Below are 24229 nucleotides of genomic sequence, written 5' to 3' on the forward strand. Positions count from 1 at the left end.
GGCTGGAGCTACACAAAAATTTACCTGTTCCAACTTGCATACAAATTCAACTTGTACAGATGAGCGCTTCCTGGCAGGCTTGCACATATGGGTCTGGCTGCTAGTTTGAAAACACCCAAGCTCATCATTACTGCTGACATCTTAAGGCTGGCTATGCATTCTGCTATACTTCCTTTTTGAGAATGCTAGTTTCCAGGTGGTCATGCTGATGCAGTCTGAGTCATTGAACCAGAACAAGTACACAAATAAGAAATTCTGACTATTTACTGACACTCATTTAAAGCGGAAAATTTTCTTAGTGGGTGGCCATGTTAACCCTCTTCTGTCCAAAATTCTTCAATTAAAAAATCAAAGGAACCAAGTTAACAGTGGCTGCATCCAGTGAAGTACAGCAGCTGTTTTGAGGTCAATAGTTGTAGTGGGAGATCCATCCATTCACCCTGTTAAAGGTGGGTGGGGGAATCTGTCAGATGTTTTTCTTTTAGCCCATTGGCTGAAGGAAAAAATGTAATAGTGTATGGCCAGCGTAACTCAAAAGTACTAAGTCAGACACAACTAAGCAACAGCACCCATTCAATAATTCTAAATTAGTAGGTGATGACATGTACAATATCTTTGTCGATTTGACAATTCCCAAAGGTACTAGGCTGTATATGTTAAAGTCCATAAGCGCTTGTTTTGTTTGTCTGGCTTTAAAGTTAATAAAGGGTTTTCAGGATTTAAAAAATGGCCCTGTTTATTTTATAAGCTTTTTATTGTTCCCTTTCTCATTACATTATAGCTCTCTATCAATTTCTAGGTAGCAGCTGTGAGAATTCAGTGACTTTACCTCCTTTCACTTTACCTTCCTTCATCCCTCTTTTTCAAATTTATTTCAAATTATTGATTTTTTATTTATTTTTTATGGTTGACATCAGGTAAAAAATGCATATTGGACTTTTGAAGGTAAAGTAGATTTTTACAGAGTTTTCACAGCTGATATCTAGGGGTTACTACAGAGCTGTGACATGAGAGGGGAAAAATAAAAGGCTTACAGTGGCCTTTATGCAATTAATGTTAGATTGTCTAGCGAGAGGGCTGGCATGGTTTGCTTTAAAAGTAGTTAATTATGGGATTAATTATATATATATATATGTATATATATATATATATATATATATATATATATATATATATATATATATATATATATATATATATATATATATATATATATATTTGAATAATGAAGTGAACCTGTGTTGTTCATACATCTCTTTATGTGCAGTAGCTTATACACTTTTATTTTCCTGCATATTGCTAGATGCATGAAGTTGGCACAGGTTCATGTAAAGCGATGTGTAGTGTTTGTATGTATTTTTTTTTACAGACCTAAATAACATATATTAATTGTACAGTGCAGAACATGGCTTGTAGCCATAGACCATGGGTTATATGCAGGCTACCTTCAGGTGGTTGAACGCTGACAACATTTTTGCTAGGGCCCTCCCTAGTGTATGGGCCCTCCCTAGTGTATGGTTACATAACCTCCTTTACTCCACGAGACTCGATTTTTTTTTTAGTTTTTTTTTAGTTTTGGAGAAGCTTTTTTGTTTTAAACCATTTATTTTTTCTTTAGACATTTCTATCAAGATTTGACTGCTCATTACACTGGGCTATCAAGTAGTTACTGGATATGTTACCCTTGGTGTTCACCTTTGTGTCTGTACACTCCACTGTGTAGAGGTGGCCTGTAATAGCCTGGATCTTACATTAGGTGATCACCGTGGCATGTTGTTGTAATAAGTGTGGTTTTTCGCTGGGTGCTATAAAGGTTCAGGGCTGTGGTCCATTCCTATGGTTTCTAGACTCTGTAGACCCCTCTAGGGGTATGTTCACCCTAATGGGCAAAGCCTGGAGCCTTATTGGAGTAGCCAGGACAAGGTAAGACAGGGTTTCCCTGTAACTTGGATCATTCTTGGATATTCACAAACTGCAGCGCTTAGTATTAAGCCCATGCATTGGCACGTAAGTGGAAAGTCATTCACTTTATTGTGCTACTCCTTTATTACCCTTTTCTCTAATGCCTTCAGCTATTAGTTTTTCATTTAATGTGAAGTTGGTTGGTAAAACATGCACACCACATTTACTGCACTTGCTGCAGCCTTCTGATACAAAGACACACTCAAGAAATGCTGTCAACCCCTGGATTATATTGGCTTCTGCATTCCAGACACAAACAACTCCTTTCCTTCTGCATCCATTCTGTGAGTACACAAGTGGGCATCCCCTCACTGTTGCAATGGTGGATGACAGATGTAAGGTAGCTGGTACAAAAAGGTTGACTAACACATGCTCTGCCAATGACCCACAGGAAACTCAAAATGCGCAAATATACAAGAACCTGGGAGGGGACCCTTGAGAAGAAAGGTCGCCCCCAGAAAGAGGCTACTACTGGTAAATCAAGGTCTATACTCAAGGGTGCGAATAATCTCTATAATTTATTAAATATAAGGTACTACAAAACAAGATAAAAAATGTCAATATATATAGTGACGTAAAAAACGTGGCAGAGCTGATAAGTGAAAAGGTATGCTATCGCCTAGGCAATATAGTTATGTCAGACTGACAAACAAAAAACATATAACAAACATATAACAATAAAACTCAGACAGTCCGGACACATTGGTGTCATTTCTGTGATGGTTCACCAGGGAAAAACCCCATTAATTATAACAATTATGCTATGTAAATAAGCCTAATGAATTGGTGAACAAATCACAGAAGTGACACTGCGGGGAGGGGGAACAGGCTGAAAGGGAAATGCCCTGGATAGATCTGGAATAAAGATGCTATGTGGACAGCTGTTAGTTGGAGCAAGGGGGCAAAAATGGGGCCCACTATCTGGCAAGATGTGCCTACATGCAATAAAATATCCTGAGTATTCAATATAAGAATCCGGGGCTTTAAACGGGACTTGGGGGACTGCAGTTCTATTGATGGTAACCGAATCCAACTGGTTATATGTATGAACAGTCCCACTCCTATGTCATGGACTCAAAGAGATCGAGGCAGTTCCCAGTGTAGCATACAGTTCCTGTGAAGGGAGTTCAGTGACGAATGATACTTGCTTGTCAAACTTAATACAGTTGAAATTGTGATTGGAAAGATCTTACCAGCAATGTGAACTGCAATATAGGGAATGGCAGATACTCTTCCAATTACTTGCAAAGATTGCGTTCAAACGTATGACCTTCCTGGTAGGTGGACGGACACGTCACTGTAAGATGAAATCATCGGAAGTGCAGATGATTCGCTTTGCTATATTATGGGTAATTGCCTGTGGCGGTGTACATTGAGCCAGCAAAGATCGGGGAGAGTCCTTCAGCCGTGGAGGTTTCCTCCGTCACCCGCCCCCAGCTGGGAGGGGGAGTGTGTGGATGTGTCTAGCGTCTGAGCGTGATGACGTCAACGCGTTTCGCAGATGACTTGCGTAGCTTCGGCTGAAGGACTCTCCCCGATCTTTGCTGGCTCAATGTACACCGCCACAGGCAATTACCCATAATATAGCAAAGCGAATCATCTGCACTTCTGATGATTTCATCTTACAGTGACGTGTCCGTCCACCTACCAGGAAGGTCATACGTTTGAACGCAATCTTTGCAAGTAATTGGAAGAGTATCTGCCATTCCCTATATTGCAGTTCACATTGCTGGTAAGATCTTTCCAATCACAATTTCAACTGTATTAAGTTTGACAAGCAAGTATCATTCGTCACTGAACTCCCTTCACAGGAACTGTATGCTACACTGGGAACTGCCTCGATCTCTTTGAGTCCATGACATAGGAGTGGGACTGTTCATACATATAACCAGTTGGATTCGGTTACCATCAATAGAACTGCAGTCCCCCAAGTCCCGTTTAAAGCCCCGGATTCTTATATTGAATACTCAGGATATTTTATTGCATGTAGGCACATCTTGCCAGATAGTGGGCCCCATTTTTGCCCCCTTGCTCCAACTAACAGCTGTCCACATAGCATCTTTATTCCAGATCTATCCAGGGCATTTCCCTTTCAGCCTGTTCCCCCTCCCCGCAGTGTCACTTCTGTGATTTGTTCACCAATTCATTAGGCTTATTTACATAGCATAATTGTTATAATTAATGGGGTTTTTCCCTGGTGAACCATCACAGAAATGACACCAATGTGTCCGGACTGTCTGAGTTTTATTGTTATATGTTTGTTATATGTTTTTTGTTTGTCAGTCTGACATAACTATATTGCCTAGGCGATAGCATACCTTTTCACTTATCAGCTCTGCCACGTTTTTTACGTCACTATATATATTGACATTTTTTATCTTGTTTTGTAGTACCTTATATTTAATAAATTATAGAGATTATTCGCACCCTTGAGTATAGACCTTGATTTACCAGTAGTAGCCTCTTTCTGGGGGCGACCTTTCTTCTCAAGGGTCCCCTCCCAGGTTCTTGTATATTTGCTCAGTTGGTTTTGGTTACGGTAAACAACCCCACCACTGGGGGAGTGTCTCCTCGGTGCCGTTACTACATTACTTTATCTAGTTATCATATGGGACACTTTTTGTTTTTTCTTTCGGGAAACTCAAAATGCCCCTCAGGGTGATACTGGTTCCCTTGTCCCAGAACATTGTATTATTATACCACCACTCCCCTCCTCTGACACTAGCTTACTCTCAGGTGCACATAGAGTAGCCTATCTAACAAAAGCACATATTTCTTCCATTATAAAAGGATAAGCTATTGTGCTGACTGGAACCCAACCGTCATTTAACAAGGCACATAAGAGGGCCAGGAGGGTGGTAGGGGACTCCAGGTGAAGTGGACGCAGCTCCTCTCAGATTAAGTCTTGGGATCCTGATGCACATATATAAAACAAACACAAGAGGGCTGCTCTATCTAGGTGTAGCGTCTTATTAAAAAAGTATAAAAGACAATAAAAATGCACTGACTAGATAAAAGTGGATCAAGGCTTGTCATAAACCCATATAAACCTTCACGGAATCACCGTGAGGCTGCAGAGCTCTGCAGGCTTGTGGCTAGTTGACGCAGAGTTCTTGATGGAAGTATAGCTGTCGGCCTTCAGGCTGGAACATAAGCATCTGCAGCTTCCAGAAATGGCAAGATGGCTGCGTCTCCAAACTGCACCTCTCTCAGCTGGGTGATGGTGACAGGAAGTAGAGGGGGTGTTGCTACATGTTTTTAGGGCTGTCAGGAAAGCCCCTTTATCGAACAAGCTGCTCACATCTGAAAATATTTCCCTACATATAAATATAAGAAAGTGTATAGAAATGTGGCGCTTTGCTTTTGTGGTTCTGTGTATTTGAATTAAACGAAAATTAATAAATTAATTTAAATTCATAACTGGTGTCCAGTGGTGCGTAATTATTTCTATGTGTGCAAGAACTCTCGTGCATAACTTTTCCAAGTAACATCAAAACAATAGTGTCATCAATTCATATATATATATATATATATATATATATATATATATATATATATATATATATATATATATATATATATATATATATATATATAGTTAAAAAATGTGCTCCCAGTGTTAGTGCAAATACAAAATTCTTTCAAATAAAAATTACAGAAAAACACAGGATGAAATAACACCTGCCGTGCAATTGTGTCAAAATCTTTCACACACTGAGTTCTATACATTCCCATATTACTTTGGTGCATAAGTTCATAAGTCATAGATTTTCCTTCTGCTTCAAAGTTGATCCCATGTGACAACCAATATATCCAAGAGAGGATAACACCCCTGTTGGTGTGTCTTGGGTTTTTCAGCATCAGGCATTTGTATCTCAGATTTCCAGGGCTTTTACCTAGTCCTCTGTTCCTGTGTCATCCACGTTTTACAGGTGTTGTGCTGGCCTCAGTGCAGACGAGCTTCGGTCCCAAGGTGTCATCTGAGTGTTATTTGAGTTTTTACCCTTTGTTTGTGGGGCTGTTGGCAGATCTATTTGTGTCCCATGGTCTATGACTACAAGCTATATGTCTTACACAGTACAATTAGGATTATGGGGATTTTGACTTGCCTGTAAATTCCTTATCTCGGAGGACAGGACAAAGGACCGTCTTCCATGTTTCCTGTGGTCACATTGTATTGCTTGCTAAAAAACGGAAGTTTCACAGAATGGGCGAGGTTATACAGTATGACCATGCACTAGGAGCAACCCTAGCAATTTTTTTTGCCAAAAATCAATCAGCCGAAGGTAGTCTGCACGTAATGCATGCAACAACTTGCCAAGGTAAGAGCCTAAAGCAGGATCCAGTGCCCAAAGCAAACATTACAGGCTGCCCCCACACAGTAGAGTCTGGGTACAGACCCCTAAGGTGAAAAGTGAGAGTTACCAATCTGGACACTGCTAGATAGCCTAAGGCGATAAGCAGTCAGAACTTGATAGAAATGTCTGAAAAAAAATAAACTAATGAAAATAAAAAAAATATTCTGAAGAGAAGAGGTCCATCCCCTAGGGAACTATCAATGAAACTTGAGTCTCCTAGAGGGGGTGGGGTTGTAAAAGCATGCTCTAGAGACATCCCATGCAAAGTTCTTGCCAGTGTCCAATCACCTATAGTTAGCAGGCTTATGACCCATGTTCTAGGACTATAAGCCCTGTGCCCTGTACTGTACTCCAATATAAGGAATTTATGGTGAATTAGAATTCCCTTTTTGCTTAATTTGTTTCTATCTAGACATTAATGATTAAATTAAATGTAGGAGGCAGTCCATGTGGGTATGTGTTTAAATGGTAGCTTGTTTGGTTACATCCATTGCAGTTGTTTTTTTTTGTTTTTTTTTTATAGTAGCTGTGTTTTGGTAAAACAAGACACTAGAACTAGAAAACCATCCTTGTAAATTAGCTTTATTCTGAATGATTTATTGTCTTGGCTGTAGTATAAAATATATTTGTATTAGTAAATTCATACTATAAATTGCTTGTATGTTCGCTATCTCTTCTTAAGATCACATTGTGATCATAACACTCATCATCATTGTCTAAATACTGTATTCATTTCACGTTTCATAATGCATTTTCATTTATTTTTGTTGACAGAACAATTAAAATAGAAGTCTATGACTGGGATAGAGATGGAAGGTATAGTAGCAGATGACTGTTTTTCAATACCAGAGATATATTCAAATGCTTAATTAAAGCTATTTCATGATGTAATAAGTATTTGACTTCCTTCTGTGCAAGTCCTGTAACTGAAAACCTGGAAATTTAGTAATGCGATCTATGTTGAAGAGGTGATCACCAAATCTGAACTTCATCAATTTCCATCTTTACTTCATAACAAAAGAACTGTTGACATATCTTTAAAAAGGAAGTAAACCCATGTTGTTGTTTTTTTTTAAAACCCTGCAAGATAAAGTCATAATGAGCTAGTATGCACAGCACACTAGCTCATTATGATCGACTTACCTGAGAACGAAGCCCCCGAAGTTCTCCTCCGTGCCCTCCGCCGCCATGTCTCTGGTGATCTTCTTCCTGTAATTGCCGCTACGGCGCTGTGATTGGCTGGAACGGCCATGACGTCATTCCCACGCATGCGCGTTGGGAGCTGTCAAACACGGCATTGCAGTGTTTAGGGCGGCTATTGTTGGTGCGCCCACACACCGTTGTCTACGGCGCATGCGCCGTAGACAGCAGTGTCTGTCATTGGCGAATATATCCTAAACCGCGCCGGTTTAGGAGATATTGCTAACACCTACAGGTAAGCCTTAATGTAGGCTTACCTGTAGGTGTAAATGACAAAAGTGGGTTTACAACCACATTAAGTTAACATTTGCACTAATTTGTATAATATGCTTTCAGATAAAATGTTTAAAGCTAATCTACAACTTTTAGTAAAGTTAAAATAATAAATTTGCACCAAGATGGTCAAAACAAACCATTTTTTTTACTGTGTGCACTATATGAACTGTATGTAGCCTCATCTACATGCAGTATACAGGGCTGTGTTCTAGCAGTGAAATGGGAACTTACCTTCCAACTCCCAGAACAAAATTGAGATTGACTGAGCAGCACTCATGCCGCGTACACACGATCATTTTTCGGCATGAAAAAAACGTTGTTTTTCAAAAACGTAATTTAAAATGATTGTGTGTGGGCTACATGTTAGTCTATTTCAGAACATGTAAATTGAAGCTAAATATTTTAAGTTCAAATGTAGTGTTTTAATAGCCACGTCAGTTTATTTGTTCATAGAAGCATTTAATGGGATCCTTTGTCTCAATAGACAATATTGGGTAGGGCGAACATTTATTATTTTGAAATATTGACAAATATGCAGTTTTAGTTAAATATTTGATTTTAAACTACCGCCCAGTCATTACTTTACAACAGTTTTAGCTATGTTTTAATCACGTAGTAATTTTCTTTATTAAAAATTCTGCATTTTTCAGCATCCTTTCTGTGCTGAAAAGTATCAACCTATCAGCAGGAACTTAAATTTATATATAAAAAAAAACACAGTTAAACATTTGTTTACAAGTTTGCATCAGCATTTTTTTATAGATTGCAGAATTATCTTAGTGAAACCTATCAATCTAGGTCGGAAACATAAAAGAATATGCACAGAAAAAATGAACAGCTGTTGGCTCTGCAGCGTTTGCATATTTGGGTAAATTGCTGATCAGAAGGCAGTACCTGTGAAACAAAAATGCTTTCTCCTGCAGTACCTTGTATACATTATCAAGTATCTGAAAGTGCTAAGCAAGGCATTGGCATTAGTCTTTTGGATTGGTGGAATGAATACAAATTACACAAAGGTTTAGAGATTGCTTCTCTACAGAACCTTGCAAATATCCAAAATCCACTAAATGGAATTACTGAAGTCATGTTCTGCTGTGACAAAATGTATCGGTTATTGTTAACGCTGATTGGCAGAAATGCACATTTTTATTAAATCAGGTTAAATGTGTATTACCATTTACATGTACTGCCTGCTACACAGCTTTCTGCCTTCCAGATTCTCCTATTCCGCTACAAATCTACCAGATTAAAGTCCATTTTGTGTCTGATGTCCTAAAGCATGCATTATGTTTTTGGTAGCCACATTTGATCTCATGTAACCCACTGGATCTCAACTAGCTGTAAATGTACCCAGCAGGGATTATTTTAGTGTTTTGGCAAATACAAAATTGTATAAAACTTATCATTATGTATTGTTAGCTTAGTTTACTAGTTTCGACTTGGAAGAAGATTTCCCAGTCTCTGTCACTTGCAACTGGCATGCATCATTGTTCCAGAATCCCTACATAATTGTATACACACAATTTAAAGGACCAGTCCACTCAAAATGTATATCTCAGTTACAAGTGAAGTAAAATGTTCTTATATAGTTGGCCTCCAAAATCTTTTGAGAACTCGAGTAACAAGATCTTCCTGCTATGATTGCTGGCTCTATATTCACACGCACCTTTACTTCTGGAGTATTTCCAGCCACCACTGGAGGATTCCAATCCTTTTGTTAAATTTTTCAAATTTAAAAAAAATAGTGTGTAGAAGGACCCCTCCTAATTGCTGCAGGAGGTATCTGTTCTTGCCAACTTAAGTGCAGCTCAAGAGCCCTTTTCATTGGAATCCTCGGGAGAAATAACACTAAGATAGTAAAAAATACCCCAAGAGAAACAACAGTGATGCCCTGTACACACAAATGTTTTTCTCGGCAGGGAAAAAAAAAAGTTTTTCCCGACGGGATTCCTCTCAAGCCTGCCTTGCATACACACGTTCAGGCCAAATACCGCCCGTCCAAAGCGCAGTACACCACGTACGACGGGACTATAAAGGGGAAGTTCCATTCAAACAGCGCCACCCTTTGGGCTGCTTTTGCTGATCCTCATGTTAGTAAAAGTTTGGTGAGAGACGATTCACACTTTTCAGTCTTCGTGCTTTTCAGTCCGTTACAGCGTGACGAATGTGCTATCTCCATTACGAATGCTAGTTTTACCAGAACAATCGGAAAAGCATACACACGACTGGTTTTCCCGATGGGAAAAAGGCTGCCGGGAATCCCGGCGGGAAAAAAGAAAGAGCATACACATGGCCGGGATTCCCGGCCAAAAGCTCTGATTGGCAGTTTTCCTGCTGGGAAATCACTGCACATCACCATTATATACACCTATGCTTCTCTAACCTCAGGTTGTTAGGTTTTTATATATTCATCTACCAGCACTAAAGGTGCATGTTATCTTTAGGTTGCAGAACACACACAGATAGTGGCGATCAGGTGGTGACTGTGAAACAAACATTGACTCTACCTGAGCACTCTTTATACTTATTGACATCACCATGGCACTCTTCAGCAGTGGTTCTGTTCTAATATTAATCTCAGCCCGGTCAAGCCTAGAGCAGTAGTAGGCAAGTATATGCAAACTTAAAACGCCAGTTAAAGGTTAGGCAGTTTTTTAAAAAAGGTCAAGTTTAGGGGTACTTTGGGCTTGCTTCAACTCTCCAACTCCCATAAAAAGCTGACATATTAGCTTTGGGTGGGTTTACCCTTTAAACAATTTTGTTTTACATATTTTGCAGGGGAAAAAAACAACACATCAATTGGGAGGGCAGTGCCCTTCTACAATTTTGCCACTTTTGCATCATGCCAGCTAGGTCTTTCCATAAATCTGTGGATATATGTTCTAGAGCTGTTTTATGAAATCCACAAAGCAGAAAATGATTGTTCTCAGTAAAAGGGGTGTTTAAAAGGCCTCATAATTTTTAGATGAATCGTAAAACACCCCTGCATGTGGCCAGCTTTAGACTACAGCAGCATGTGTTCTTATGTTACTATGCATACGTGCTGATATATTTACTGACAGCTGATGAGTGGATATGTCATCTTAACTGTTGCTTCTTTTAGCAACATTTCTAATAAAAAGACAAGGCAATGTGCAGTCAGCTAGGTCCTGTGTAATATCTAAATCAAATATTAGTTTTGGAGGCAGTGTCTCTGTAAAGTACATCTGACAAAAAAGAAATGTGGTGGCTGTAGTTGTTGACCTCCTGAAAATGCTAGTACGTTAACCCACTAACTTCATGTGCAGATCAGGATATAAAAATACAAATGCTTCAGCAGTCCATGCGCTGTTCAGAAAAAAAAACAGGAAAGGTGTGGAAACGTCAAAGATCCTTTTCAATCACGCTATATCCTGGCCTAGGCAAACAAGGCCCAGGCCTAGCGCAGCACTTTGCAGGCGGGCAGCACAGAAAGAGTCCCTGCTGGCTTGTGCTAAACTGCTGCACCATTGGCATGGTTATATCTTCTTATTCCTCTCCATAAAATTATCCGAAATTTGTGCTTAAAGTAGAACTATAGGCAACACTTTTTTTTCATTTTGGATAGAGTAAGGAAAGGTTATAGCCCCTGTCAGTTTATTTTCTCCATCCCTGTCCCATTGCAGAGATTTCACTTCCTGGCCCATAGCCAAACAGGAAGTGAGAGGAAATGTATGCAAATTAAGGGAATCCATTGCCCCCCCAGGCCCTCAGAACTAGTGTCCCCACTTGAAAATATCAGAGCAGATCTTAAACAGAACGGGGTGTGGTCATATTTAAATTAGGGGGTGCACGAGTTTAGTCAGGCCTAGGGCAGCACAAAACCTAAATACACTACTGACTGACCCTGAACACATATCCTTGTATAGTGACTGAAAAGATTGAAGCCAGAGTATCAGCATGACAGCCAAGAAACTAGCAATGGCAGACTCCATAATTGTCTTGTTATAGTTTTCTTTTTAATAGTGTGAATGAAAGTATAAAATAAACATTTTCATTGCAAGGGGTACAAAGATGTGCAACCTATGCTTGGCTTATTCCAAAAAAACATTTATTAAGCAAAAAACTTATTGCTGACACCTCTCTGCTGACCTTTCTAGCTTGGTACATTTGCATTACTTGATCAAATAGAATATAACATAATAGTGTGAATATATTAATGAGTTATTAATATAATAAAATAATCTACTGTGAGTTATTTTAAATTAAAGATGAGCATTACAGTGCACATTATATAACTTCTGTTAATTAAAGCAGACCTTCACCCCAAAAGTCTGTGTGCAGGACCTGGCTCAATTCCCCTCCTTCTACCACTTTCAGGTTTTGTTTTGTTTTTGTGCAGTCTAGGTGATAACAACGTTGTGCATGTATGCACAGATGTGCTGAAAGGCTCTTTCAGGCTTTAGGACCCGGCAGAGACTTTCAGCACATCTGTGCATGCACACAAGGCATGGCACAGTCTCTTTTCCTGTGCTTGCATGGGCATAACTTGGTTCATGCACAGATGAGGCACAGGTCTCCGCCAGGTCCCGAAGGCCAGACAGAGCCCTTCAGCAAATCTGCACGCATGCTAGACAATCAAGTTTGGCACTGCCAGAGAAGGGCAGAGCCATGGTCAAGGGAACTGAAGCTCCCCTTTAAGGAATTAAAACCACAGTTGAGATTAATAGGCGTTTGTACTTCAACACAAACTTGCATTATGTTAATCTTATGTTTAGAAGGGCTAAAATATATTCCTTGACAATATACTACTTCATGCTCCCTCTAGTGCTGCTTATACTTGGGCATTTGGCAACTTGATCACTGATGAAGGCAAAAATCATTGCAGATTGGCTGATTCTTCTGTTTAGCAAAGATCATATGACTAAAGACCTAAACCAGGGGTAAGGCAACCTTGGCCATCCAGCTTTTTTTAAACTAAGAAAAAAAGTCCCATGATACATTGCATGTCCCTGACAATCACATTCATGACTCCTAGACATGATGGGATGTGTAGTTTCACCACAGCTGGAGTGCCGAGGTTGCCTACCTAGACGTTTGATCAGTGTACCAGCTCTGATGAAAGTTTAGAGTGAAGCCTCATACACGTGACCGGTTTTCTCGGCAGAAACCAGCAAGAAAACTGCTTCTTGCCAAGATTCCCATTCGTGTGTACGAGGCTTTCAGGTTTCTCGTCAGGAAATCTGGGCAGAATCTCGACGAGAAAAAGAGAACCTGCTCTCTTTTCTCGTTGAGATTCTTGTCAGCCTGTTTCCCGACGAGAAACCCGAGAGTGTGTATACTTACCTGTCGCCGTGGAAACCCACGCATGCTCGAAATGACTTTGACGCATGCGCGGTAGCTTCCACAGCATAGGTACGGTGAAGCAAGATCGCGGCGACGGCATCGAATGTGACGAGCGCATGCTCGTCATACACAATGACATCACCGCGTTCTTTTCTTTCAAGAGAACCGCGGTTCTTTTGAAACGAAAGTCTGTACACTCGGGCGGCAAGAGTTTCTTGCCAAGAATCTCGTCGGGGAAAACGACGAGTTTTTCCTGACAAGATTCTCGGTCGTGTGTACGAGGCCTTACGGTTTTCAGCATGAAAGTTTAGAATTTCAACTCTTCTAGCCATACCAACAACAAAGCTTTGGAGGAAACTTGTATAAACATATTAGTAGGCTGCATTTGCAGACCTCTTCTGAATTATTAGTTGCCTAGCATCCATGATTATCTACAGACTTCCAGTACTTTTACTAAAAAAGGTATTCAGAGCTTGAGTTTGGACTCGCTTCACTTGGTTCATGCATGTTCTTGGTGTTTGGACTTGAAGAAAAAAAAAAACTACAATCATTTTCATATTGAGGTCAGCAATGGCAACATATGCATATTAATCTCAGTGCAGTTTGTATACCTCCACTGAAAAAAATAGACTGCCATTGCTGACCACCTTCTGAAGATTTTAGTTGCCTGACTGTTCCTAGCAATTGTAAAAGCGAGAACAAGTGAAATAAAAGCTTTTTATCTGCATACTTGATTTGTAAGTGAAATCAATAAAACCATTGGACCAACCAGACAATTTACATCCAGAAGATCAGCATGGTAGTCAACTTTATGTACCCTAATGAGGGTTTAAGCTAGTATTGGATTATAATTCCAGTTTAATAATTTCCAGTATAGCTAGACCATAAACATTCTGGACTCCTTTAATTTGGTTAAGGCACTTTTTAAAATTGCACTACTTCGTATGAAGACTAGAGTACTTTGAGTATAGAGTATATTGAACAGTTTACACCCACTAGTAGGTAAAGGTAGATCAGAAGGCATACACATGTTTTTTTAGTGATCTTTTTTAGGTAATCAGTCCTGTGATCACAAATATAAAATAATCAGCTTGATAAATATACTAATAACTCAAAAGTGACAGCTCTTTTTTTTAAACATCTGCATTTATAAAACAATGTTATTCATTCATACAGAATAGAGTGAATCTGATAAATATTCATACAAAATGGACCCTGTGGTACTGGGAACCTAATCAATGATAAGCAAAGTGGAAATGCCACCCACTATAAGGGCAGGGTGTATTCACAAAGAGCTATACCGTAACAAAAACACAGAAAATAAAAAATAAACACCCAGAGGCTATCTCCTCAAATGATTCCTCCCCAAAATTTCAGCAGATCTCTATCTGCTCACATGAATCCTGTCAGACCATCTTCACCTCATCTTTGCTGTATATTTGGGTGTGGACTGTTCAGGAGTATACACAGCCTATGGTGCAGTCTACAAACTTTTACTTGGCAGTGGAACAGCGGCTTCACAAGCTCCCATCACTGTTCCTGCCTTGCAGAGAGCCTTAACTGGCATTCATTCTTATCTTTGGTATACAGACTGTCAAACATCAATCGTCAGCTTGTCTACACTGACTCAGCCGTCCAGCAGTTTCCTGACTTACTGGCCTTCAGTAATTCTTGTATTTTGGTTCTACTGCATTCAACCATACTGAATTCCCCCATTTGCCTACAAGGTGCAGTATCACCTCATCCAGGACCCTGAGTTGTCAGTACTGTATGGCCTCGTACACACGGCCGAGGAACTCGACGTGCCAAACACATCGAGTTCCTCGGCCAGTTCAGCCCTGAAGCCGCCGAGGAGCTCGGCGGGCCGAGAGCTCCCATAGAACAATGAGAAAATAGAGAACATGTTCTCTATTTTCTCGACGAGTTCCTCGGCGGCTCCATCGGGCCGAAAGTGTACACACGACAGAGTTTCTCGGCAGAATCCGGCTCTGACCGAGTTTCTCGCCGAATTCTGCCGAGAAACTCTGTCGTGTGTACGAGGCCTCAGAGTATGACGTGGACTGCCGTCCAAACACAGCATGCAGATGCTGTATATAGGGGGTCCATCTTGCAGGGGGATTGGCCACATTGCCCTAGCTCTTCGGGAGTGCTGCTTTGAGCTTTTTTGTAGGGAGTAGCAATCTTGTTTGATGCTGTGATGGCTTTTATTAAAAATAAATGTATCTTTTGTGGAGAGCTAGGTGTTAGCCTCTGGGTGTTAACATTTTTTTTTTCTGTGTTTTTGTTACTGAATCTGACAAAGTGCCTACTTTGGTCACTAGATGGAGCTGATGATCATAGAAAATAAATAACTATTTTCTATGGTCATCAAATCCCTCATGTGCCGGTATTTTCCTGCAATTTCACAGGATGAATAGATTTGCATGTTTTTTTAGAAACACATTCCTCGTTTTAAATATTTACTCTTTACAAGAATTTGGAGAGTTGTTGAGGTGTAACCTGAAATATCTGCCTGTGTTATGAAGCTCAAAATACTGGGATACAGAAATATATTTAACTGTGTTTTCTCACTTGTATAAATGACCCTTATGATTCTGATTTACTGTAAATGTTGCATGCTGGGTACTAGGCAATTGAGAAATGCTGTTCATAGTTCAGACCCAATGATAAAAACAAATGTACTCAAAATGCCAGAAACAGCTTCTAATGCCATTCCTTTACTGATTCATTTTAAATACTCTTTTCTTTTGTCCTATGTGTTTATTTTACAGCCATGATTACATTGGTGAATTCACTACAAGTTATCGGGAGCTAGCCAGAGGACAGTCACAGTTCAACGTCTATGAGGCACGTTGTATTTAATGAATGTATTTGGAGGATAGAGGACACATAATTTCTTTTCAAAAAGTGTTATGTAGCAAAAATGCCATTACAAAGACTGTTGAGTTCTGGGCCCAGCTTCACGTAGGAGGGCGTATCTTTGTGTGGGCGTAGCGTATCCTAGATACGCTACGCCGCCTTAACTTAGAGAGGCGAGTACCATATTCACAAAGAACTTGCGCCCTAAGTTACGGCGGCGTAGCGTAAATGGGCCGGCGTAAGCCCGCCTAATTCAAACTAGGCTGGAAGGGGATGTGTTGTATGGTAATGAATCGTGACCCCACGTAAATGACGCACCTAACGAAGGACGCATGCGCGCGCATGCTCAGTATCACGTCAAATTTTCTCCCTAACTTACGCCGGCTCAATGTTTAGTCGACGTGAACGTAACCTACGCCCATCCCCATTCACGGACGACTTACGCAAACAACGTAAAATACGACGCTGTTCCGACGTTTCTGACGTCCATACCTAACATGACTTACCCCTGCTTTATGAGGGGTAAAGTTACACCGGTCGTACGCCTTACGTAAACGGCGTATTTTAATACGCCGGGCGCAAGTACATTCGTGAATCGGCGTATCTAGCTCATTAGCATATTCAACTTGGAAATCTACGGAAGCGCCCCTAGCGGCCAGCGTAAATATGCACCCCAAGATACGACGGTGTAGGAGACTTACGCCGCTCGTATCTTGGCAACCGTGAGGCGTATCTGAGTCTATGAATCGGGCGCGAAGATACGCAAGTCCTTTGTGAATCCGGGCCCTGGATTCTTTCCAAAAGTCTACATGAAATTTGGGTAGATTAAGTGGAGTACTATGTTAGCAATTTTTCACACGTTAGAAAAAGTTAGAAACATGTGCATGGTAGGTAGTCAATCAGCTTCTAACTTCAGCATGTTCAATTAAGCTTTGACAAACAAAAAATGGAAGCTGATTGGTTTCTATGCAAAGCTGCACCAGATTTTGCACTCTCCAGTTTTAGTAACTACACCTATAAATGCAGAAAGATCAAACGTGGATCATAATCTGCTATGCCCCTCCCATATGATAATGCTGTTTTGGTAAATGTTTGAATTTTTCATTGTACAGTGGAACCTTGGTTAACGAGTAACGCGGTTAACAAGCGTTTTGGAAGACAAGCAACTTTTTTTAATCCTGACTCGGTTTGCTAGTGTTGTCTCGCAAAACGAGCAGGATTCAAGCCAATGTGGTATGCAGTACCGCATTTGGCCAGAGGTGTAGGGGCGCTGGTGACACTCGGAATGGTTCGGAGTTGTTCAGAAATACTCTGAATCACTCGGAAAGACTCTGTTTCCAAGCCTTTCCGAGTTTAGCCGAGCTGTCTCAGAGTATATCCGAGGCTCTCCAGCGCCCCCCAGCTCTGGCCACACGCAGTATTGCATGCAATAGAAGTTAATGCAGAACAAATTATCTTCGTTTCCATTGATTTCTATGGGGAAACTCGCTTTGATATGCGAGTGCTTTGAATTACAAGCATTCTCCAGGAAACGGATTATGCTCGTAATCCAAGGTTCCACTGTAAAGATAATAGCCTTTCTCTCTAATGGTTAATACCTAAAGACAAGTTTTATGTAATGTGTACAAAACATAAAAGAAAGTCAATGAATAATGGAGACTCTACAAAACATATGAAAGAAAGTCAATTAATAATGGAGCCTAGACCCGGAATTTACCAAGTAATGTTACATGAAAAGATAGGGCCGTCATTTCTGATTCCATGACCACATTGTTGATGATCTGGGAAACTTGGGCTAAATAGTTCCTGCCCTTAGTTTTAACATGCAACTACTCTACTTGTGATGGGGTGATTTCCTGCCGTGCCCTCAGTTTACCCATTTTTGTCACACCCCCATTCCACCCCCTCCCTCTGTCCCATGTCTGACCCTCAACCCCTATTTCCCTGGACATTTACCATCACCACCACCCTGTTGGAGGTTCTTCTATTTTGTTTATGACCTGATATGCTTTATTGTTTTATGTAGACTGAAAGATGTTTTTTGTATGGGTTCATTTCCTGCTCCTACTTTTCTCTGTCTTCAGTATATTATTATATTGTTTATATTAAACAAGTACATCTAGAGTGCACACATGGAGAACAGTTTCAAGCCAATGAGCAATAACTATTATCCATGTATATTAAATCTAAGTGCCCGAGGTCATTCAATTCATAATGCATAAAACGTTTTCAGCTTTAGATGTCTGATCAGTTAATTATTAACATTTAAGCCAATACTGTGAATACTACATTTTCTTACACTACAAGAACAATACAGTCATAAAACAAGAATATTTTTGATTTTGTAATCCCATTACACATTTATATAAAAATGCATCTGAGACAATACAGAGGGTGAGAAAATGTTGCTTACGAGAGATTGCAGTAGTCCCAGACACCACTAAATTATTCATTAAAATGATGTTTGTATCAGCAGATTCAAATCAACATCATGTCTTTCCTATGTTTTAATTGCTACTCATCCGCTTTTAAACTCGGTTTTAAAAAGATTGAAAACATTTTCCGTATGTGAACAATTATTTTGTCTATCTAACTGTAGATAATTAAGATGTTACCATTGTGAGGACTGCAGGCAAGCTTAGTTGAAGCTCCACTTGAACTGTTTTTCACTGCAATAATAAGCACAAACTGTTCTAATGAATATGAAATCTACTTGGCAGAGAAAAGGCTTTATTTTAAGATGAAATTTATAAATATATATAAATAACTTTTAGTGTGATATTTATTATTTGCTATATGCTCTATTCACAAACTGTAATATGTTTATAGGTAATAAATCCCAAGAAAAAAGGGAAGAAGAAGAAATATCTGAATTCTGGAACTGTAAGTAACATTATTGGTTGCATTAATATATTTCTTCTTTTTTGTTGTTGTTAAATATGAGTATTTTGTTTAACCACTTAAGACCCGGACCAATATGCAGCTAAAGGGCCAGGCTTTAACTGACAATTGCGCGGTCGTGCGACGTAACGTACTTTTTTTCCCCACAAATAGATTTCTTTTGGTGGTATTTGTTCACCTTTGCGGTTTTTATTTTTTGTGCCATAAACAAAAAAAAGAGTGACAATTTTAAATTTTTTTTTATATTTTTTACTTTTTGCTATAATAAATATCCCCCAAAAATATATATATATATTAAAAAAAAATTCTCAGTTTAGGCCGATATGTATTCTTCTACATATTTTTGGTAAAGAAAATCACAATAAGCGTTTATTGATTGGTTTGCGCAAAAGTTATAGCGTTTACAAAATAGGGGATAGTTTTATGGCATTTTTATTAATATTTTTTTTTTTACGACTAATGGCGGCGATCAGTGATTTTTTTCGTGACTGTGACATTATGGCGGACACATCAGACACTTTTGACACTATTTTGGGGCCATTGTCATTTTTACAGCGAAAAGTGCTATAAAAATGCACTGATTACTGTGAAAATTACACTGGCAGGGAAGGGGTTAACCTGTAGGGGCGCTGAAGGGGTTAAGTGTTTTTTAGGGAGTGTTTACTACTGTGTGGGACGTGGCTTTGCGAGTGACATCACTGATCTTCGTTCTCTATGACAGGGAACAGACGATCAGTGTCAGTCACACTAGGAAGAACAAGGAAAGGTTTGTTTACACTTACCTCTCCCCCTTCTTCCTCTCTGTAACCCGATCGTGGGACATCGGCGGCGATCGGGTCCGCGGGTCCCACAGGCACGGTCACAGAGCACAGGACCAGGTCGCGAGCACGCCGGCGTGCTCTCGACCCACGGCTGGGCTCTTAAAGGCGACGTACAGGTACGTGCTTGTGCCCAGCCATGCCCTTCTGCCGACGTATATCAGCGTGAAGGGGTCCTTAAGCGGTTAAAAAGTGTAAAAAATATTAGCTTAGAAAAATGGTACAAATTGCAGAAAGAAAACAATTCTTACTCAAATGTTTATGATCTGCTGCAAACTCTGCTTTAAGAACTTCTTCACTCATTCTTATTGATAAATATGACTGTAACCAAAAAGTACTAAGTACAAAAGCTGTTATCTTAATTTGCACTTCTGATCTTTTCGTAACAATATGGGAAGGCAAATTACTAAAGTCTTGGTAGCTTAAAACGGACATACGAGAGCCTGTCATTATAATGCATTAATTCAAGTTCCTTCAATTTGGACTTCTTGGAATTCTTTATGGAAATTTACATTTCATAAAAAGAACGTACGGCAAGACAATGTTAAAGGTGACTTTAGTCTGCATTGATCATGGAAGCAAAGAAGTGTAAGATATTCATAAAGGAAAATATGTCGGATGAATAGAGGTTTAAAATTAACCTTGGGTCACAAGTCATATATGTAAGACAAATATTTTTTTTATAAATTCCTTTTTTTAGTCTAAAAGCTAGCAGCTATTAATAATGTCCCAGTTAATGTTGTACATTTATTTGGAATTTGTGTTTCTTCGGATTGCACTAAAAATCTTTACTCTTTTACAACTCAATATTTGTCTTATGGCATTCGCTGTCCTAGCCCAGATATTGCTGCTCGGCAACTGCTTTCAAGTTGTAACTCCTTCTGGAGAGCTCAATACTGGTTTTAACATAGATCTGTGAAGTAACTGTTCAAGTTTTTTCCTGTGTTGAGCCCTGACAAAAGAGGAATGTGTTATGCCCAAAATGTGTTAGCTGTTGTTATATGACTTTTTTTTACTATTATTTTGGACTTGTTAATCCGGTTTTGGTCTGGTGCTTCTTTCTGTATTTTTATGGCTTCAGCTACTGTTCAAAAAAAAAAGAAGCCTTTCTGTGTAGGAACTGCCTCACCAAAGCTATTGAGTTTGAAATTGTCCTTCATCACACTACACATGCAAGTCTAAAAGCTCCCAGTACTTTTTTGAGTGTGTTGTTCTTTAACCCAGACATCTGGCTCAATTAGGTGACTAGCAATCTTGGATAGAAAATGCATCAGTTTAACCACTTCAATACCGGGCTTTAAAACCCACCTCCTTCCCGGGCCTATTCTGGCACTTCTCTCCTACATGTACAAATCATCATTCCTTTACTAGAAAATTACTCAGAACCCCCAAACATTATATATGTTTTTTTAGCAGACACCCTAGGGAATAAAATGGCGGTCATTGCAACTTTTTATCTTGCACCGTATTTGCGCAATAATTTTTCAAACAGCTTTTTTTTGTAAAAAAAATGGTTTCATAAATTAAAAAATAACAAAACAGTAACGTTAGCCCAATTTTTTGGTAAAATATGAAAGATGATGTTACGCCGAGTAACTAGATACCTAACATGTCACGCTTAAAAAATTGCGTACACTCATGGAATGGCGTCAAACTTCGTTACTTAAAAATCTCCATAGGCTACACTTTAACATTTTTACAAGTTGCCAGTTTAGAGTTACACGCACGCACGCGGCGACACCTCACATGTGTGGTTTGAATGACGTTTACATACGTGGGCGGGACTTACGTGTGCGTACGCTTCTGAGCGCGAGCTACCGGGGACAGGGGCATTTTAATTTTTTTATTATTTTTTATTTTACATATTTCTTTATTTTTTACACTTTTTTTCACACTTTTTTTTTTTCAATCGCTTTTATTCCTATTACAAGGAATGTAAACATCCCTTGTAATAGGAATGTGTGTGACAGGTCCTCTTTAAGGAGAGATGCGGGGTCAATAAGACCTCACATCTCTCCTCCAGGCTGGAAAGAATGAGATCGTGAAAAAAAATTCACAGATCTCATTCAAACTAGCCGCAATTGCGGTTTGTTTACTTACGGGGACCCGGGCGTGACGTCATCACATCGCGCCCGGGCCTCCGACGGTCATAGAGATGACTGGTGACCATCTGGTCACCAGTCTTCTCTATCGCAAACATCCGGCGGACGGCGATCATCTCTCCGGGCCCCCGGTGGGACGGGAGAGCCCGGAGAAGCACCGGATGGCGGCGGGAGGGGGGGGATGTCCCCTCCCGCCGCCTGTAAGAACGATCTAGCGGCGGAACCGCCGCTATGATCGTTCTTACGGTGTGCAGGATCGCCGCCGCTAAAAAATGATATCTCAATGATGCCTCCGGGTGCAGGCATCATTGAGATATCCCCCCCGCAAAGCCCAGGACGTCATATGACGTCCACCCAGGATAACAGGTCCCCGTTTTGGACGTCATATGACGGCGTGCGGGTGTCAAGTGGTTAAAGCTGAAATCTGGGGAAACGTACCCTTGCAGTGGGGCCTCCAAACCGCAAAAATAAAATGCTCTCCTAGTCTTAAGGGGCAGGGAGAAAATGTATCAATACAAACCCCCCCCCCCAAAAAAAGGTGAACCTATCCCCACGAGAGAAGATCCTTGTATACCTGTAGTCCCTGTTTTGATCACTCCTTACTCTGAGGTTAGCCAAAAAACATACATGCAAAAAATGGTTGTATCATTCAGGGAAAGAAAATGTATCACCAGTGTTGGCAACCCCGCAGAACTTTTTTTACTGACAAGAGGAAATTTACTGACAGAGCATTTTTTTACTGACAACCTAAAATATGACAGGAATTCCTATTAGAAAGTACAAGAATTGATATTTAAAGCATATAACCAATAGGTAAATATTACCAAAGCCAGTAACAAGTAATCTGCTCAGGCTTACCATGAAAAGTCAAAAAAGTGAGACAAAATGTGAGCTTTAATAGGACCTGGGGCATCCTGTGATGGAGAAACAAAACAAGTCCTGTGGTGCACGTAGTGTGCCATGGCAAATAATGGTGATGGTTGGGATGTGCGTAAAAGTAGCAGTGGCTTAAAGGGGATGATTAAACAGAAGCCAAGTCTAGTCACTGTATATGCTGCACACGTTTGCCACTGTCCTTGTAACCACATAATGTTCCTAAATATTATGCCACAAATGAGGGGAGTGACACAGGGAAGGGAAGAGAGAGAAAGAGAATGGCATTTAGGTTGGTTCACATACATGTAAATTGAATGGTTTTAAACTGCATCCAATTTGCATGGCACGTGAATGTGACTGGCTCTCAATGGAGCCAATTCCCACATGTCCGGGCCGGCAGCAATGCAGTATCAAAAATAGTCCTGTGCATTTTTGGATCCGGTTCAGGTGTGTTAGGCAAAAATTTGCATCTGAATCACACCTGAATCGGTGAACAGAAACGAACCAGACTGCAAACCGCAACCGCACATTTGTGAACCCGGCCCTAAAGTCCTGTGTATCAAACAAATACTGTATATAATACAGTGCAGGTTCAAAAAATTTTAAACCAATAAACCTAGCAATGTATTAGCATAAAATTATGTGCTATCACTATGCTCTCCACAACATGACTAATAAGTGGTGTACAATGTGCATAAAATAACAACCATTTTAACGTGTTGCCAAAAAATCATACTGCTCCACCCAAAACCCAAATTTCTGTATATATATTTCAGTGTGCACATTAATTAGATGTGCAATACTATTCCTACTGTTACGATAAGGCAGGCCATACATTAGGCAATCAACCTAACCCAGCCCTTAACTTGGCCCCAATACTAAATTTATACCTAAAATGACATACTTACCTTATAAAGCATGAAGTATCAGCTCCAGATATTACAGAGCCAAATAGTGGACGCCAGAAGTAATTGCCTTATGATGCACAATATTAAACTCCAACTAATAATAATTATACTGGTGTTAGGACCCATTTTTGTGAGGAGATCCAACCACAAGATAATGTTTTTTTCATGTCTAATTGTTTTTACTTTGCTTTTAGGTTACTTTGCTTTCTTTTCTAGTGGAAACAGAAGTTTCGTTTCTTGATTATATTAAAGGAGGGTGAGTATTGTGTCATGGTTTTCTTTTACATGTTTAAAGATAAAAAGACACCTATTTAAAAATTTCTCCAACAAGTGGGCATATTCACCCAGCAAGAGGATTTTGATTTTGAAAAACAAAATATATATGCAAGTTAGCTGCTACACAAGCCATTTTTCAATGTAACAACATTAATAATTACTCTTCTGTTACATTCTACAGCCATCTGATTCCACAGGACAACACATTTTTTACTTAGTTTTGCCTCCTAAAAAACTCTTGATGATTATGATATCACCCCCTTCAGACTGAAAACGAATATAATTTCAGAATGGCAGTATCATGTAGGAATCTTGATAAATATGAAAATAACTTTTAATGACTATAATGTATTTAATACATAATGTTCCTGTATGCTGCATGAGTTCAA

The 24229-nt window shown here is 39.7% G+C and overlaps 1 protein-coding gene across 1 annotated transcript in view; it reads left to right on the forward strand.

Moving 5' to 3' along the window:
• The window catches only part of CPNE8 (copine 8), a 335485-nt gene that overhangs the window by 229850 nt on the left and 81406 nt on the right, over window positions 1–24229 (forward strand). The window contains exons 10-13 of the mRNA XM_040343623.1: window positions 7095–7136; window positions 15872–15947; window positions 18789–18842; window positions 23759–23820. Coding sequence (XP_040199557.1) covers window positions 7095–7136; window positions 15872–15947; window positions 18789–18842; window positions 23759–23820 — 234 coding nt within the window. The remainder of the gene's footprint in view (window positions 1–7094; window positions 7137–15871; window positions 15948–18788; window positions 18843–23758; window positions 23821–24229) is intronic.

Source organism: Rana temporaria, chromosome 3 (genome assembly GCF_905171775.1).
Source record: "Rana temporaria chromosome 3, aRanTem1.1, whole genome shotgun sequence".
In the NCBI taxonomy this organism is placed as follows: domain Eukaryota; kingdom Metazoa; phylum Chordata; class Amphibia; order Anura; family Ranidae; genus Rana; species Rana temporaria.